The sequence below is a fragment of the Halictus rubicundus genome, chromosome 8 (assembly GCF_050948215.1).
Source record: "Halictus rubicundus isolate RS-2024b chromosome 8, iyHalRubi1_principal, whole genome shotgun sequence".
NCBI classification, from domain to species: Eukaryota; Metazoa; Arthropoda; class Insecta; order Hymenoptera; family Halictidae; genus Halictus; species Halictus rubicundus.
The window spans coordinates 18,150,842-18,170,157 of NC_135156.1; the positions used below are offsets into that span (position 1 = coordinate 18,150,842).

Genomic DNA, 19,316 nt, shown 5'->3' on the forward strand with positions numbered 1-19,316 from the left:
TTTCTCGAGAAAAATTACCAACGGACGAGTCGATTTATTCCGACGGCTTTTGTTCTTTGTTGTTTCGAATGTGGTCTCGCGCGTGGTCTGACGTAACGAACCGCTGCTGTCGAATCGTGAGATAAAATATTGTACTGTACAACACTTCGATTCACCGCGTCGCAATTGCCAATTACGCGAAATCGATGCTTCGAGCTCGTCTAGAGGAAAAACGTATAGGATACACCTAGACATTATTAGACAGGCGGCGCCAACGGGAAATTCGCGCAGACGATAATTTTCCCCGGGCGATCGCGTGTCGTTTGAAAAAGCGTGTCTCTTGCGACGCGTGCGCCTCTCTATTTCTATGTATTTCTATTTCGTTTCGTTTTCGTGTCTGTGCAAAGTATCGCTGTGTAAACCAAAATACAATACGATGCGACGAAAAGGCTGTACCGCACCATTTAATGATAAAACGACTCGGCACCAATTTTCAAAGGTCTAATACAATGCGGTCGGAATGCCGGGCCGCACCGGTTCGAATAACAGATAACGAATACCAGGTGTACCGATAATCCATTTATTAGATTAACGCTAAACCTACCGAGCTATAAATGTAACAGGTACATGTTGCCTTCTAAAAATGACAATTTCTTTAGACTTTGCGCGGTTCTTATTGCAATGCGTGCTCTACTAAAGATATTTATTGAATCATTGCTCGTGAACGCATCTTTATAAAAATTGTCAAATGAAAAACCTAGAACCGGTCATTTGACGCGCGGTGCGTTCAGTAACGTAATCGTAACGTGCCTGCGCTTAGGCTACATTCAAAATACGGCTCGATAACGCGCTCATCTCCCTTCGGGCGTTACACAGGGGATACGCGCAATCTGATTTATAGTAAGACGAATGTCACGGTCAAGAGTAAGATTACGCTATCATCTGGCTAATAAAGAAGAAAACGAAAAATTTTCTAATAACGCGGCTCTGTGTACGGTTTATCTGTTTTCGCGGGTACTTCCTGTGAGAGTAGTCACTCAAGGTTAGAATTAATTGGTCGGAGCGAAGGAGATACGCGCATCACCGAGCCCCTTGGGGTGGGGAAAGGCAACGGGCGGTATGCGGTATGCGGTATGCGGTATTTATCTACACACCGAGGCAAGGTAAGAGGGAGAGGGTAATGACTGTTCGCGTTCGGTTTACGGCTGTACGGTGTACAGTCTACCGTCCACGGTCTAATCGGTCTATCGGTTCACTTACCGGTCTCTACGCGAATAGATACTTAGTCGGCCGACAGTTGCGCGACGCGACGAAGCGATCGGCTGTGGTCGTGTACCCCGGAACTTGACGCATCCGATTCGAGTGAACGGTAAGTATCGGTGACATGAGAACGAATTTCAGATGTACGATGTAGATGTCGAATCATTTCCGTCCGTTTCAAACGTGTTCCCTCGCGCCCGATTTCGACGATTCTGTCCGATTAGAAATTCGAAACGCACAGTTTTCCCACACAATTCCGAGTCGCCAGCCGATACAGTAAATTCTCGTTACGAGTCAGTGTCCACCTTACAATTTGGAGTCGGTGCCAACCTTACAATTTGGAGTCAGTGCCAACCTTACAATTTTGAGTCAGTGGATAAACTCACACGGTGAGTGGCCGAAGCTCGAGAGCCGTCGCCGTCACAACATTGTCGGCTATATCGGTGTGGCACCAGAAGACCACTACTAATCCAATTACAAAACTTCTTTATTCTTTTACGAAACTTTTACCAACATATTCGTGGCATTTTTCTGATTAAAATGAAACCAAATATGATATAATTCCGACGATATTTACGTGTGTAATGAACGATGGAAGTCTCCCCGTAACAATTACATTAACGGACAATTAGTGTGAATGTGATCCGAATTATATCGCGTTTGGTGTCATTTTAATCGGAATAATATCACGAATATATTGGTGGAAGTCTGATAAAAAAATGATTAATAATAAAGGAATTAAATTTTTCATTTAAAGGCCTGCGCTCGCGCGGGCTTTGATCCGTGCCGGCGCACAGTGGGCAATTTCGACGAAATCGGATTCAAAATCAAAGAACTTTCGATAGAAATGAGGTAGAGCGATGAAATTTTTTTTAAATTAAAGCTGAAACTTTGTAGAACATGGAAAAAATAGGGAGATTATTACCATCTAATCATTTCAACGAAAAAATGATTTCATTAGTTTTTGTCACAAAAATCTATTTTTTGCAAAATCCTGAGGTCGTAGACAAATTTTAAGACCAGATTTGAAATCAGCGTGAAAAAATCTATGCGAAATGGTGTATAGCATGTTAAAAAAAAATTTTTCCGCGCGTGGTATTGGAAAAACTAAAATTTTCTTGAATTTGTGCGCGTGTAACGAATTTTCTCGAGGTTAAAAAACGTTCGTACCACAATCTCTCTATTTTTCCCATATTCTACAAAGTTTCAGCTTTAATTTTAAAAAAATTTCATCGCTCTTCCTCATTTCTATCGAAAGTTCTTTGATTTTGAATCCGATTTCGTCCAAATTACCCACTGTGCGGCGGCCGCGACTCTCCGCGGCTCTTTCATTCCCGTATGCTGTCCTTTTCTGCGTTCGAAACTTTCGTCCCTCGTTACCCAAGTAAATATCATCGGAATTGTATCACATTTGGTTTCATTTCAATCAGAAAAGTGCCACGAATATGTTGGTAAAAGTTTCATAAAAAAATAACGAAAAATAAAGAAGTTTTATAATTGGATTAGTAGTGGTCTCACACCGATATAGCCGACAATGCGTGACATACTCCTCGGCGACGACGACTCTCGCTGTCCGCTTTTCCGTGCAACATTGTATCGGAGACGGACATTTTCGCAGTGTGCTTGTCACTAGCGCTTAGTAGTCATAGGTTTCTTATGACTTGTAGACGGATATGACTCTTAGGTTTCCAGCGTGGCCTGTGTATTTCAAATGCTCGGCGAGAACCTCCGATTTCGTATTCGCGTCAGTAAAAAGAACGGCGGGACTGACATACAACGAGAATTCACTGTACACCGCCGCGCCGACGCGACGCGACGCGACATTAACCGTCTACGGTCGTTGACCGTCGAGAAATCTTCAAATTAACGAGAACTCGAGACCATAACAAGACGAAATGAAAAGTTTCGACGAGTGATCGCCGCATATCCAAAAATCTGTTTCTTTTCGTAGATTGCGACGCGCGCATCCTTGCATCGATAAATGAGAGGCCATGCTCGAGTACGAAGGTACGTGGGTAAACGAGGATCTTTAACATTTCTCTAAAAACGAAGAAACGGTGTTCGATTTCGAAGGAGTAAGGAGTGCTATACGCTACATTCGATTAACCTTCGGGAAGAATACAAGTATAATTAGATGTTTCCAACGATCATTTGCAAACGTCTGCACCCATTTAATTTACTATTCATTAGCCTCGGATATCGTATCGAAGATGTACGTAACATTTACAATTATAGGTATAAGTATAGTAAGAGTAAATCTACGCGTCACCGTTCATTCATATGTATATGTAAAAGATAATATATATATATATGCATTTCTAATTTTTTTAATGTTTCCCCTTTTCAGACATCGCGATCGATTTGCTATTATATCGTAAATGTTAACTATCTGACGGAAGTGTTGTCACACATCCGACTACGGTTCAAGGTTTTCGTCCCGAGATTAATTGTATTTACGGAAATTACTGGATACGTGTATATGCATACCGACAATTTATTCGTAACGACATCAAATGTATCGTTTTCCGATGAAACTAAATTCCGCACTACTCAAAGTTGCATTCACCGAGCGTCAACTACATATGTGTGTGTCAACGCTTATTCATCGCGTTCCATAAGCGATTCAAAGTCCTGTTGCATACGAATGGAAAATACTCGTAGAAAATTACTCATTTGCTGAGTACACTTACGTTTCCAGAAACAGCCGGTTAAATTTAATGTTCGTGCAATCTTGTTCCAAGATTCTTTATTTCTTTCAAAGATGCATGCATGTATGTAGACCTATAGGTAATATATATATATTTACTTATACCAATGAAAAGTAACCCTGAAGGTAACCTAACGCCTGAAGCCTAAAGCCAATCAAAGGTAACCCAGACCTACCTTACCCTCGTAGCAAAGATACGTAGATAAATACATTCTGTACCTACGTACCTACGCGTATTATATACATCTACTTACGTACACGTCGTATACGCGGTAAACGGTACGCATATACGCCATGTATGTAAAGTGTATGTAAGTGTATGTATGTAGATACGTTTTCTTCCATGTTATGCTAATGTCGTGTTTATCGGTCTGACGTCGTCGTGTCAGCAACACGTGCTGTACCAAGCATGCCGTTAGGTAATATTTATCGAAAATTTGTTCATCGTTGTTTACATGCTGTTCCTTGCAGTAGAAGCTATCTTGATTGTATCGCGTGACCTTTGTCGAGTGCGATAGTTTTTCTACGAAAAAGTATTGATTCATTGAGTAGGTACTTGTGAATTGAACTACTGAACACGTTCGAGAGGATGTCGTTTCGTGTATGTAGAGCAGATTCCGGTCTATAGATACTATTCTAGAGAATAACAATCCTTGTTCCCTCGATTAACGTCGAAATTTAATTGTACCCGTATAATGCAATTACAGATAGCCATGCAGCCGTTCTCACGGACGCTGAGCATCAGCGTCAACCCATCTCCGACGACCAAAACGAAAGATCGGTAAGCGTCGTTATGTAGATCGGTAATTTAACTTCGATTCAGAAGCATGCACAGGTCTGTTTGTCGATTATTCAATTGTTCGAACGTTTGGCGAGTTCTGTTGATGTCCGATTGTAAGGAATTTGATCGACAGTTGAATTACACGCACACGGCACAGTGTTCTTCATGCCAATCGTTGTATTTTCAATGGAGATAATGTAAACAATATTCAGATCAAATATGTACTATGCGCGAGAATATTATTGCTGTGTCAAAGTTGAATCAAACATTAATGTTAGCTGTTGTTATCTTACCATGTTATCGGACCGTATACATTCTTTGGTAAACACGAATTAGGAAACAACAAATTTCTGGATGAACAGTTGGATTATTTTCGTGTTCTGGTTGTACTTGAAAACAACATTTTATTATCTTGCATTTTTACAAACAGAGGTGCAATCTTCTGTTATCTGTTAATATACAATTTTATGCACGTCAAACAGTTAATCGGTCATTTTTTCATCGAGAAATATATTTCAAATTTGAATTTCACTTAGGAATCGGGTGGTTGGACCACAATATTGGCATTGGCTGGCATTACGTGTTGCTTGGGATCGGCAGTGCCAACAGGATTTAATATAGGGGTGGTAAACAATGCAGCGAGTGTTAGTATTCTTACTACGCCAAATAAAAATTTCAATATTCATTTTCACCTGGGAAATTTTCTGCAATGTATTACGGGTGATCTAACGCGTGGATATTAACAAATCATATGTAAAAATTCCAGTTAATAGAACAATTTTGCAATGAAAGCGTTAAAGAGAGATACGACGTGGACATTTCAAAAAATAATCTGAAAATAATTTGGTCCACTGTTGTTTCGATTTTTCTTATCGGCGGTGTAACTGGTTCGTTTCTTGCCAGTTGGTCAGCGGACAGATACGGAAGAAAAAGAACTTTATGTATTGGGAACATATTTGGTATTATAGGAGCTTCAATGTTTCTTCTAATACGTAAATTAAATTCGATCGAACTCCTCCTAGCAGGCCGATTAGTTGTGGGTAGGTTTCAAGATATTGTGTATAACAATTGTCCGTCGAATATACGTATTAAGATAGTAATATACGGATTGTTTAGGTCTCTCTGGAGGTTTTGCTACGAGCATAGTACCAATGTATATGGCAGAAATAGCACCCCTCAGATTAGGCGGTGCTGTGGGAGTAATATGCCAACTAGGAGTCACGTGTGGAGTGTTTCTAGGACAAATTGCTGGACTCAAGACAGTCTTGGGTACCGAAGACTCTTGGCATTATATGCTGGCAGCCTTTGTTCCCCTTTGTGTGCTTGCTTTAATATTCACATGTATTGTATTACCTGAAAGTCCAAAGTATTTATACATAATCAAAGAGCAGAAGCAAAAAGCTTTAGATGGTCAGTATCTATCGGTATTCTTGTAGTAACAGACATATTGTAATATTAGTTCTAACTGCTGTTTCGATATGTTCCAGAGCTGAGTAGACTACGTAATATGGACGCAATGCTTTTACAAGTAGAAATTGCCAAGTTACAAAAAGAAATAGAAACAAAAACAACAGCCGAACCTTGGACCATAAAACGCTTATTAAGGGACCCGTGTCTAAAGCTTCCACTATTTTTAGTTTGTTTAATACAATTTGGACAACAAATGAGTGGTATAAATGTTGTCTTCTACTATTCAAATTCGATATTTCTGGATGCTGGACTCGGTAAAACTGGAGCAGAGTTTGCTACTCTTGGAACCGGGGTAGCTAATATCGCGATGGCTCTCGTATCGATACCGGTCATGTCGTCTTTAAACAGGAGAGGCGTTCTGCTCAGCAGTGTCTATTTGTGCCTTGGCTGTTTAATAGTTTTATGCGTATCTATACTGTTAATCGTAAGTGGCAGTAATCGAAGCTGTAGAATGTAATTGAAGGTTATGTATGTACAAATCGAATTTTTTTGTGTTTCCACAGCACGCAGCATCGTTTATGCCAGCTGTGTGTACGGTAGCCGTACTAACTTATGTGATTTTCTATGGGATTGGTCTTGGTCCGATACCTTACTTTATTGGATCTGAATTATTCGATGTTGGTCCAAGACCGATAGCAATGGCACTTGGAAGTGTCTTTAACTGGGGTGGAAATTTCCTAGTAGGAATGATGTTCCCAACAGTCGAAGCTGTTATAGGGCCATACACTTTTCTAATATTTGCTGGATTTCTTTTGATCTTGGGGCAAATCGTTAGGTAACTAATCAAATAAATACTAGTTTACTCGTCAGGAAATGATGCGTATCTAATGTAACGTAAATATTTTACCAGGATATATCTACCTGAAACGAGAGGGAAGTGTACAATGGACGTTGCGGCATCTGTAAGTCAAGGGTTTACCTCGAGACCGAATTCCAGACGCGTCTTTTAAGTCAAACACAATTGGAACACAGTATGGATAAGGATAAGTATACAAAAACTACCAAATTTTGACTGAATTTTATACGACCATTTGATTCATTAAATACGTGAACTTTAGATCTGCCTGTAAATGTATGCTTCGTCAGTAACCCGTTATAGATTGAAAACCACGAGAATCTGATTATTTAAGCCTTAAGCAACGAATTATTATTATTATGGAATTATGAAACACAGCACTGCCTATGTAAGAAATTGAAATTTATTCTATCTCGCTTTACATTACATTCGACGTTGCCTTGAGAATAGTACAATTTTTATCCCCGCGTATCTACAACGACTATACAGGATAGTTATTCAATCACGCTTTATTTGCGTTAATCCTAAGTGAATCGTATAATTGATCTAGCTTTTCGTAAAATACCAAACACAGTACAGTGTGCGGTGCTATTCTCATCCACGTCGGGAAAAGTCCTTTGTATAAACCAGTCACTCCTTCCGTTCGAAATATTTTAACGAGTGCGTCCAGAAGACCGTTGTACAGTGCACCTTTACCGCCTGCTTCGGTTCCTAGACGTCCAATGTAACGAGTAGAATCGTGCAATTCCGAATTCTATCATCAGAGCAGTTTAATATTATTAGGCATAAATAACTTACTTTGGTTGTACAGTCTTGTCGCTAATACATCGAACGGTTGTATAGTCAGCGCAACGCAACTGCCACCGATCAAAGAGGCCGTAAACGTTAATAGTATAGGTTGATTCACGAGTACCTAAGAAAAATGGAAAGACATAACGATATAAATTCGCACTCTTCATGCGGTATTCGAGATACTTACTTGCATCGACCGCAGCCAATCCGCTGCCAAACCAAAAGCAGTTAATTGCGTTGCAGAGCCTACGAAAAGGCGTGGTATGTTAGCATACCAACCGCGGTATAGTGCAGCGATTCCACCTTCCTTCCATAAAGACTTGAAAGTGCACCATGTGCCCGCATGATTGTGCTGATGACCAACAGCTATCGTTTGCGCCGATTGCGATTGTAACTGTGTCTTAAGCTGTAACAATGACATGTCTACTCAGTTCCTGTTCGATCGTCGATATTGTCTAAACAGAGTATCCTTTTATATCTACATATCGTCATGCTGTGAATTAGTCATGGTTTCATGGTTCCATTCTTTGAACCTGTGTACCATCTATAAGATACAATTATGTACAATATTATGAGAATAAGAAATAAAAACAGGTCGATTACCATGTAGAAAGGACTGCCAAGAACCGCTCCTATACACCCAGCTGTTCCAGTTACTATTACCGTGCTGAAAATAGCAGTGTCTCCTTTTTTGTTAGTGATAAACTCGTGATCTTTCGCCCAGTTGTATATACCTAAACGTATACCATTGAGTACCACTTGAAAGTAGAGAGCCGGTACGATACCTGCTTGCAGGGCAAGCGCTCCTTCATGTTTGGCTATTATGTAGGCTGCGTGTAAAGTGTTCTTGTATATTTTCTTGTACGAGTTGCGTGCCTCTAGTTCTCCCTGAAGCTGAAGACGTACTTTTACCACGTCGATCGGATTGGTAAAGAATCCTGCACCCACTGCTGCTAATCCTCCGATTGCAAACTCGATACCTAAACTAGTGAAATAAAAGAAAAAGGAAAAATTAATTATTAAAGTTTCTCGAATCGATAAAAACGAGAATCAAATTTGATTCAACTTTTTGATCTGATTATCGATGATTCATTGAATTGAAGGAATAACGCATCGAACACTTGAAATTGATTATACGAATCCGGATAATTGCCTGCCGATCGCGTAGGATCGCAATCATTGTTGCGTAACTGTTGAAAGCGATCGCGTGAGCGTAAGTACTTATTCCGATATCCGCCGAAAAAGTATCTTGAACGGTAAAGGACCGAAACCATCGATCACAGGTAGACACGTAAAATCAAGAATAAAAACGCTTACGGTTTGGTGTAGATCGCGCTCGGCTCTGCGCTCATTTCCCATATAGAAAAACAAGACTGTCGTATGCGAATAATTACCAAAAACTGATTTATATCGAGTCACTCGGCCGAGTCATGCGGTACAACCACTGTTCCTATTTCTGACATTACTGGTCTTCTTACCACCAAGTTCCGCAAATTTACATCATCTGCGTGATTCCTCCGGATAATTACATATATCTTTCGTGTGAAGTGTGGAACATCGTTTGACAGTTCAAGGTCATGATCAAACAACGATAACATTTTTTAATATTCCAAGAAAGCGGATCAGCAACGATGCGTTATCAACGCGAGTTATTGTCCAAAATGACTTACGGTAAAGCGAGTCATTGGTCCGTCGAGCGTTTATTACAGAATATATGTAGAAGTTTAATGAGTTTTCGGCAACCATTTCCAAGTTTCTGCTGCGCATGCCCTGATAAGGGTTGTGTAATTGATGTTTTTAAATTCTATGAAACATTTTCAGAAATGATTGAATTTATTTTTTACTGATAATTGACACGTAATATTTGTCGATATTCTAGGATTCTAGGCAAAATATTTTCCTCTAATGTAATTTACGAACCATTTTCGATTTCATTTTCAAATCAACAAATTGCACTGCTGTTATAGGGCAATTTTAAGACGATTAAAAAGAGATTTGTTTTCTCAAATATTGCTTTATTTTTTATATATAATTTTGTAATTCTACAATTAAATGTAAAGTTTAATCAACACAATCCTGTAATATTCGTTAAAAATTTGATAAATTTATTGGCATTTACAATTAGGTATTAATAGAAAAGTATAATATCGGTAACTTTATTAAACTTCTAGTTATCTTCGCGATAGGTCTATGTACATCTTATTTTATCCATTATAAAAGTTCACATAGGTTAGTGGTTTATTTTATGCGACGGATAAACCTCCTCCAGCCTTCGAAATCTTGGAAATTTCATCTTTAAATTTTGCAATTGTCTCCTTTGCCAAAGTTAACTTTTCCTTGAGATCTATCACATCCAGTCTTATTTTGTTTCTTGCTTCCATGATCGCTTTTATCACAGATTCCTTCTTAGCTTCGACTAAACATGTAAACAATTATTTTCGTGTGTAGATAAATATATTAAATTTTATCATAAGTCCCATAGATACTATTATACTAATAATTAATATGATTTATACATATACATACAATCCGTGTTATGACGCCAGACACCTAGAGTTATGGGTTTGCCTGAATTCAGTAAATGCTGCATAAACGCTGTTGGATCTTGAAACACTACTTCTTCATAAAATTCGGAAACTAAGCTTTTTTTGCCCAATTGTATTTCAGGTGTTGTTTGGAACAGCTTCAATATATGGTATATAGTCACCTATTAAGTACATAATAATTTCTACTAGTGTCTGTTCGATTGACGTTCCTGGAGCATTAACAATGTACTCACGGGACGTTCGTTAGGATCATGGAAGTATATTTTAATGACGATTTCAAATTCTCCCCAGCCAGTTTCGGTAAGCTCGTAGGGTGGCTTTGTCATAATACGGTTTGGATTGTTATAGCTCTCGTGCAATTTAAAATGCACCTTTTTAACATATGTCGACATGTCTTCATTGTGATATGGTTTTACATAAACTGTCCATTGATGAGTGTGGCCATCTTCTTCTCTTTTCTTACCAAAATAACGAGCTACGTTACCATACACTATGGGTTTCACTATCGTCACTCCCTAGAAAAATGGGCGATCGCGGTTTATTATCCAAATTATGATCATACTCTGAACAGACGTCTGTACGTCAAACATTGAAGTGCTATGTATGTCGATGTTCCGCAAGCGTGTAGGTTAGACTAATGAAAAAAGAATACTTGTACGATATTGTGTTTAAAACAAATTTACCTTCACTCTGCCACCAGAATCAGGGCCGAACTCGTTCGTTGTAGCCATCATTTTGATTGATTTCGTCTTTCATTGTGCGTATTTCATAAACATTATTAATGACAAAACATCAACACCGACTGACACCGACATCGATGCGATAACTCTATCACAGCGACCTCTAGTGTAGCGAGAAGTTGCGTCCACCAGAGAGGAAATGAGAGTGCTCACTCCCGGGATTTCAGTGTCCCCGGAATAGTGCTGCCATCTAGTCTAATTTTTAGCCTGGACCAGAACCTGCATCATCTTTTTAGCCTAGACCAGAACCTGCATCATTAGCAGCGGATTCCAAATAATGCCAGAGTGGATGCTGCTTCTATGTTAAAAGAGGCTCTTCTATGTAGGCTCCGATCCAGCCTAAAAGACGATGCAGGTTCTAATACAGGCTAAAAAGATGATGCAGGTTTTGGTCCAGGCTAAAAAGTTAATGCAGGTCCTGTTCTAGGCTAAAAAGAAGTTGCAGGTTCTGTTCCAGGCTAAAAAGATGATGCAGAAAAGTGGGGACACTAAAACCCCGAGCGTGAGCACTCTCATTTCCTCTCTGGCGTCGACTATGAATATTTGATCGATCGAAATCGTAAAGTTGCTACTCGTATTTTGGCCGATACGCAAATTACGCAAATTAGAATGCAGAGTATTAGTTTTAAGTAAATGTATTTGCTTTTGTCGTGAAGGGCATTAAAAAAATATGTACAATTCTCTCAAAATAAATTACATTTGAAGATGTTGCCTAGGATCTTTTACGTAGCTCGATCGTCTGAGCAAACATATTATTGACGAAACAACTAGATTATTACTTAAGGCAATAAAACTTTTTAATTATAGTATGATTCTTGCTTAGGACAGTAATCGTTGCATCACGATTACTTCCTGATCGGTACACCCCGTTAAGTTGACAATTGCCGGAACCATGGTATTGAAGAGAGAAAGAAAGAGAGAGAGAAAAACACTTCTATGAAAGCATGAAACATCGTTACACAACCACTACGTATTTTCAGAAATACTTGTAGGGATCGATTCGTTGTTTACGATAACAACGATTAGATTACAAAGAGTCGCATATTTGGATATACTCCAAAAATCGAATCGGGTCGAATACCACTGAAACAAATTACGACATTCCGTGTTCTCGTTCCGTTTTTAAACGATATCCAACGATTTCTCTATACATACGCCAGAGTATCATGATACCTTTTGATGATTAGTCAATAAAATATTTCTGCTCTTCCAGAGACAACTCGAAGGTAGAAAATGAAGCGCAGGTGCGCGCTGCTGCTAACATATGCTCTGTATTACAAGAGAAAAAAGAAAAGAGAAAAGAGAAGAAAGAAAAGGGTATCTTTCGGTCACACGAAAACAAGATACAAGATTCTTCGTCGATCGGTGTTACATATGTTTCATCTCTAAATTGTCCGGACTGGAAGGTAAAACGGATGCGCGTTGCAATGCGTCGAACGTGCAATGGCAGCCAGCTGCCAAACGAATGCGTCTTCAGCACCTCGGAACGATCGCAAGAATAAGCTCTGCCGTGTTATAACGCCGTCGTTATCACGTGTGGAGCAACACTCCTTTCCCTCGGAATCGTTCTTCTAGATATCCTGGAATCTGAAAATAGTTTCATATGGACCGGTTATACGATATTCGCACGATGGTCCCATGAGGGTACACGTAAACGCATAAGGCAACTACTATTGTCTGTTCAACTGTACATTCGAATATGTAACGCAATATAATTATGGTCGTCTTTGTTTTATATTTTGATTGGAAAACAGATAATTGGCTCTAAAGTATTCGCCAGTTGTTTAACCTGGCAAGCATAGTTCAAATAGATCAATATAGTAACGTTCGTTCTTAAGTTGGACGGACAATACGCGCGAACATTACTTCCAATACTTGAATAACAAACAACAAGCTTCGACGAAAAGTTTCCCAGGACATGTTTTACCGTCTCGATCGAGGAAGCATTCTTATGCACGGTCGAATCGCAGTACAGTACAAGGATAATTTAGTTCTACGATGGATGAACATTCACAAATACTTATTCGCTACGGTGATTTACATTCACAATAAAGAAATATTTACCGCAATGGGTACACGTTACAGTAAATAGCGACGATGTCCTTTAACCACGGATGCGTACAGTCTGGAATGTTTCTAACTTGGAACAAATGAACGCCCACCATTTTTACATATTTACACGGGGACCGTGGTAATTACAATCGTTATTACAGTACAATATTTTAAATAGGTTCATGCTACATCACGTTTACATTGTTTCAATACTACCCTAATGTCTTGTTTTCTTTTTCTTTTTAATTCGCAACATTGAATTTGGAGGGGCAAATAAAACAAGAAAATGAAACGGAAAGTGAGTGAGCGAAATACGTTAAGGTACATTAGATGTAATATTAGACACAAGAAAGTGATCCCAATGTAGTCTAATGGGTCAGGCATTCTGGGAACATTAAAACAAGAAACATAAGGGCTTGTTATAGTTTATTAGTGAGGCTCGTAACGAGCAGAGACACAGGCCTCCCTTTGTTTTATTAAGTTTGCCAATCGAAGGTCAACAAGTTATGCGTAGGAGGACTACGTACGGGTCAAGGGGCAAGGGAGGGTGTAAGAACGATTACTATGATTCAAATCTAATCGTTTCTACCTTTGGTTTCGGCCGATGCGTGTCCACTGCGTCTATGGGTAATCGAATGTGTTCCACTTTACAACCGTAAGCGACAGGTGTTAGTTTAATGATGGTATGCAGCGGTACTTGCAAGTACGGCAGCTCGTCTGTAACAGACACAAATCACGATTACATAACCAATCAATAACCAACGACACGTGCGCGAGATAAAGAAGAAAAACAAGGTGAATCATTCTTTGAGACTGTCTCTGCGATTTCTAGTATCGTTAACTATTCTTTACTATCTGTATTATTTTCCTAAGAGACTGAAATCCCGTCGAAGAGTGAGATCCATGCAGAATTTGCGACGTCGAAATTATGTTAACTACAACCACGACACCTCGAACGTCATACGAACGTCGAAGGTCAGAGTTACATAATTCTGTTCGATGTTTCCAACTTACGCCTCCTTCGTACGACGCTAACGCGTTTCAGATCACGCGTATCTTTTTCAATAGATAGTTCGAACTCGCTCTCTCTCTCTCTCTCTCTCTCTCTCCCCCTTCCTCGTAGACGAACACAGTCAAATCGAGTAAATACAAAGAATCGCTCACCCGCGCTTTTGTCCAAGAAGTAGGCGAGTAGACACCGCAAAACTGCTTGGTGACTAACCACCAGAACATTACCCTGTCGTTCCAACTCCATTATCACCGGTTCCAGCCTCGCAACCAGATCCTCGTAGCTTTCTCCTCTCGGATAGCGATACGAGAATTTATTCTGATCTCTTGCGGCAAAGTCTGTCGGGTACTTTCCCGAGATTTCCTCGTAAGTCATTTCCTCGCATATACCCTGCGTAGAAATAGCTCTCTGTAGTCTTCGCAGGAAACTGTTCCGACGATTACAATTTTCGAAAACTTTGTCAACTTACCGCGTCAATTTCGTTGAGTGCTTTCCACCTTTCTTGAGGCACGTCCACGTCATTCGCAGTCTGTATAGTTCTCTTTAACCAGCTTGTCCACACTCGCAGCCCCTAGAATCGATACAATCTCAACTGTTATAGTTCCCTGTATCGACGCGAAGATCCTCCTTTTTACCTGTATATCCTGACCCGTGATGAAGGCAGCCAAAGCCTTGGCGTACTCCCAGCCTCTCTCGCTGAGCTCGGAATCTCCGCCTATCTTACCTTCAAGATTCATTTTGCTCTCCCCGTGCCTGGTTAAGTAGATTGTACGCGGTACTATGTGAATGTTCATGAGGTAATAAACTATTCTACTTTGTATGTGACCCTCGTGTTTATGGACCAACACCTTCTCGCCGGTATTGTAAATTTTCATGAAGGAAAGATCGCTCTCGTGATTCTCGTCCAACGGCTGGTACTTTTCTTGGTAGTGCTCGATCCTTAACGTGAAGTCAGCCAGCACTTCTTCTTTGTTCATGTTAGCGTAGTCGGGGCTGCTTACCTTTACCTGAACAAACAGACAATTGTATCGAACAAACTGTTCTTGAGGAATGATTTACCCTAGCACAATGACCTTTGTACAAACTTATGAATCTTGTGCAAAGGTCAAGGGAGCTTAGGTAGCCTTCCATCGGGATAAAAAAAGAATTCAAAGGAAAACAGCGTGTACCTCCATTATGTTCTGTTCAACGATTTCTGGATCATTGCACACGGATTCGACGAAGAACAATTTGAAGCCCATCTTCTCGACAACAATGTCGCGGATCAATTGACGTCTCTCGATGGTAGAATTGGTGGCATCGAAGACTGCCACCTCGCCATCCCCGCTCTCTAGCCATTGACAGACATCTTTGAGAGCGTCCATTGCGCATTGTGTTCGTATCGCCATCGCTTTTATGTTGTCAGGACGGAAAAATTCATGGCATTTGTAGGCAGTGGTCGCGTGCCGCCTATACTCCCCCAGATTAAACACCTTTGTGTTGATACCGATCCAGTTCAAGTATCTGCATAATTTCTTCGATATATACGTCTTGCCGCGAGCCGGCAGACCGACCATAGCGATCACATGAGGCTTGTTCACGAAGTTCGCCCGTTCGCCTAAAATCAACAATAAATCTTTATTAAACGGTTCATAACAAACGAGAAACATAATTTCTCGTAACGGGCACTATTGCCAACAAACGAGCGAAAAAAAGAAACAACCAATTTCGACGAAATGAATTGTCGGTTTTTATTCGCCTTTTTAACTGATCAATAAATGTAAAATACATATAGCCTGTGGTACGCAAAATTCTTTGCGATAAAACAGAGTTCCAATGAAATGTCTCATTATTAGTGAGATGCGTCGAGATTATTTTTGCTCGACATCTGTGAGATTTACGAGAGATCGGAACGTCACGGTTGCCCAAAGAAGTTTACGCAATTTCTAGTTAGTGCTATTAACGATCAGTTGACTATTTCTCACCAACTCGGGATTTGAGAATAATTGAATCCGGGTTTCGTGTTTCACGAGGCTCGTAAAGAGTGAAAAATACGAACGCGTTTCAATTCGTGCATTCATCGATACGTCTTGAGAAAATCGACATCGTGTCGTATTTCGCATTTCGTATTTCGTATCATGATGACACACACGCTCGTGGGTTGCCGATAGACTTTTCAAAGTACATAAACAGTTCCTGTTATCTGTTGTGGTTTGCGAAATGATCCATTGTCACTCGGCAAACACGTAATAAACGGTGTATAGCGCCGCTCTTGATCGCGGTACAATCTATCCCGTTTAATTTTATCGGTTCCCGTCTATTTTCATTAATCGAGCAAAGACCAAGGTACAATTACTTAATGTACGACCGAATTTCTATGTATAGGTACTGAAGAAAAATATTTCGAAGGGAAGTCTTACAATTATTTTTAAAACAGCATACCTGAAAGCTACATGTATTTATGTACGCGTAATATCGTACTGCGTATGTATATTCTATTATCTATTCTATGGTTCAAGTAGCCGAACTATATAATATAACGGTTCTCTCGAAATTTTCGTTCGATAACAGAATCTGTAAGTATCTATCGATCGTATCGAGTACTTATGTACGAGTACCGACAGAAAAACATCAATTCGAGGGATCAATCGTTCACGACCAAGGCTGCAAATAGAGGCAGCTTTTACGGGGTCGGATCCTATAGCTTGTTCGTGCTATTTAGCTCTAGTTATATAGTTGATTTCGTATTGCCACAAAGTTCAACCACTTAATACGCGGCCAGTCGCATGCACGTATGGATGCATCTGCATCCACGTAATACATATACACGCCGTACAACACTGTACTTACACGGTACACGATCTACCACAGTGTAGTAACTATGTATGTAAATACTTACAGGGTGTAACGCATCTTTTTAGGTTATGTTCCTGGAGGACGAGAGGGTACGAATATAGCGACCTAAGGGTTGGAACAGTGATTTTTCGAGAATCAAACCGATCGACCAGTGTCGACAATACGATTAGCGTAATACTATCGAACGCGTCGAGGATAGGACAACAGATGTTTACGAAAAGAAAAAAAAATGTACTATACAGGCAAAACTGAATTCTTCGGTACTGTTTTAATGCAATATCCGCTTCGAAGAATAGATTCGCTGGTAAAGGAAAAATCACTGTTCCGTATGCATACGGGAAAAAATGTAGAAAAATGAAAATCTTACCTCGAATGGGAAACGGTTTCGTTTGAATAGTGTCTGAAGTCGGTGGCGTGTAATGCATCTCGATTTTCGGATCGGTCATATTATGAGACGTATCGCGTAAACGTCGTCGCCTCGCCGTTTTCCTTGAATTCGTTTATTCCACCGTTCACTGAGAAGACTAACACTGGATGAATTTCAGTCTTGCCAGGCCTAGCGTACACTAAACGTACTTACAGTACGTGTCTGTTCTGTTCGTTAATCGCACATGATAACTGGTCGCGATAATTTCATTGGCACTGCCGTCTCATTTTACCGTTGGTACATTTTACGAAGCGTCATCGCGCTGATTCGACATATTACTATTTAGCTTATCGGAATAGTAACGGGAAAGATAAAAGTAAGTAAAAGTAAATACCACCGATTCGTAGCCTATTCGAGCAGTGAACTTTCACAGAGAAGTGTAAGTGTAAATGTACGGCCAAGTACAATGGTACAATGTAGGTATGTGGAGTTGTGGAGCAATGCGCACAGGAAAAGTCCGAAGTTTAATACGTGCCACGGTATGCACAGGTCTCGACGTCTCGACTCGAGTCTCGAGTCCCGAACCGATTATTATTACGTACGAGACAAGCAGCGAGGAAATCTTTCGCCAGTAACTCTCATTGGATGGCTCCTTTCCGTAATTTTAGAGATTTCTCGAACGAACATCGATCTTTCTGAAATGCGTTTCAAGTTGTTCGTTTTCAAAGCTCCGGCATTTCTAACGTAAAATGAACGAGTTTCGTTGACATATTCCGGAAAGTTAATCGTTAATTCGAGCCGCACTTTTCAGCGAACACCACTGTCGTCGCGTGAGATACCCCTGACCAGTCCCGTAGCCTCGAGGCCGATCACGCGACTTTTCTTGACGTCACTTTATTATTTTCTATCCAATTCCTCCTGGTTTGAAACGCGGATAAACGAAAGATAGCAATTCGAATGAAACCATGCGTTCTTCGGTGTGCTCCTCAGGAGTGATTCGATGTACGTATGTCAACGTACGAAAAGTGAACATATTCTGAAAATCAGAAACACAAAGGATTGTGCGTATGTATTGTTGTTCATTGCGACAACCAATAAAAAGCACTTGGATCTAGAGAGTGCTAGAGAGCGACAAATGCATCGAAAAAATACGATACTGAAAAAATCACCAGGGAATATTGATGAAAGTCGAAATTGTATATATATTTAATTAGATGTATGTACAATGAAACATTTAAATCATTTGATATGTAAATTGGAATAACATTATTTCGAGTGTTTAAATGTATCGGTAATTATGAGAAATGTCAGTATTGTTAAGTTTTCGTCTAAACTATGGAAGTAAACATGTTGTTGATCGTATTTCTATTGTATATGTAAGTGAATGAATATAATGTTGGCTGTAGTTATAACTAGAGTAACTATTTCATAAGAAACATTTATACATTCCTTTCTTTATGTTTATGAAGAGTATCTAATATTAGACATAGATGTATATTAAAGCTTCAACTGAAAACATTACAACTTCTGCACCGAACAAAGTATAGGAATGAACGTATACATTCTTGGCTGTTTGTTAAACACATAATTGTCCTGATAAATTTGTACATATAAATTTAACGTTTATGTATGACTTTCTTTAATACATTTTACTTCATTTGTACACTTTTCTCAGATTCCAATATTTTTCGTACAAACTTGAAATAGACTGTATTGTCCTTGAGGTTGTTAAAAGTTTATTTTTTGAAAACCCTAAATTTTAATTACGTTACTTTACGATTCAAAGAGTCGTAACTAATCGCTGCGTTAAACGCACATACAGGGTAGATGGAAAATTTGTTACCATTCTGTTCTTTCATTTATACAATTCTTATACATATAGTAGCCTCAATGTACAAAATACTTTGTGGTAGATATAAGGAGAAACGGTGGTTATAACTATATATGTTAATAATATATAGATATTTATACTTAAGGTGGAC

The 19,316-nt window shown here is 39.6% G+C and overlaps 4 protein-coding genes across 5 annotated transcripts; 1 reads left to right on the top strand and 3 right to left on the bottom strand.

The window, feature by feature from the left end:
- The first annotated feature begins 1,185 nt into the window (after positions 1-1,185).
- Positions 1,186-7,268, top strand: LOC143356362 (solute carrier family 2, facilitated glucose transporter member 3). 2 transcript variants are annotated; one of them, XM_076791980.1, is made up of 9 exons: positions 1,186-1,348; positions 3,191-3,246; positions 4,654-4,727; positions 5,264-5,371; positions 5,494-5,767; positions 5,844-6,137; positions 6,215-6,621; positions 6,701-6,972; positions 7,048-7,268. In XM_076791980.1, exons 2-9 carry the CDS (start codon positions 3,231-3,233, stop codon positions 7,145-7,147), a joined length of 1,545 nt encoding a protein of 514 aa, XP_076648095.1. In that variant the 5' UTR covers positions 1,186-1,348; positions 3,191-3,230; the 3' UTR covers positions 7,148-7,268. The 2 variants fall into 2 exon arrangements, with proteins under 2 accessions (XP_076648095.1, XP_076648096.1); XM_076791981.1 differs by lacking the exons at positions 1,186-1,348; positions 3,191-3,246 and adding an exon at positions 4,299-4,365.
- Positions 7,269-7,374: 106 nt separating this feature from the next.
- LOC143356363 (solute carrier family 25 member 35) lies at positions 7,375-9,548 on the bottom strand. Its single transcript, XM_076791982.1, has 5 exons — positions 9,103-9,548; positions 8,389-8,770; positions 7,973-8,191; positions 7,792-7,906; positions 7,375-7,704 (listed from the first exon to the last, which is right to left on the bottom strand). The coding sequence occupies exons 1-5, from the start codon at positions 9,135-9,137 to the stop codon at positions 7,496-7,498; spliced, it is 960 nt and encodes a 319-aa protein (XP_076648097.1). The 5' UTR covers positions 9,138-9,548; the 3' UTR covers positions 7,375-7,495.
- Positions 9,549-9,779: 231 nt separating this feature from the next.
- Positions 9,780-11,176, bottom strand: Gas41 (YEATS domain-containing protein 4 Gas41). The gene is made up of 4 exons (XM_076791989.1): positions 11,015-11,176; positions 10,565-10,846; positions 10,312-10,492; positions 9,780-10,201 (listed from the first exon to the last, which is right to left on the bottom strand). The coding sequence occupies exons 1-4, from the start codon at positions 11,063-11,065 to the stop codon at positions 10,029-10,031; spliced, it is 687 nt and encodes a 228-aa protein (XP_076648104.1). The 5' UTR covers positions 11,066-11,176; the 3' UTR covers positions 9,780-10,028.
- Positions 11,177-11,690: 514 nt separating this feature from the next.
- On the bottom strand, positions 11,691-19,063 carry Pfrx (6-phosphofructo-2-kinase/fructose-2,6-biphosphatase). The gene is made up of 7 exons (XM_076792731.1): positions 17,335-19,063; positions 15,302-15,729; positions 14,768-15,139; positions 14,602-14,703; positions 14,288-14,522; positions 13,713-13,840; positions 11,691-12,658 (listed from the first exon to the last, which is right to left on the bottom strand). The coding sequence occupies exons 1-7, from the start codon at positions 17,411-17,413 to the stop codon at positions 12,602-12,604; spliced, it is 1,401 nt and encodes a 466-aa protein (XP_076648846.1). The 5' UTR covers positions 17,414-19,063; the 3' UTR covers positions 11,691-12,601.
- Between the last annotated feature and the right edge of the window lie 253 nt (positions 19,064-19,316).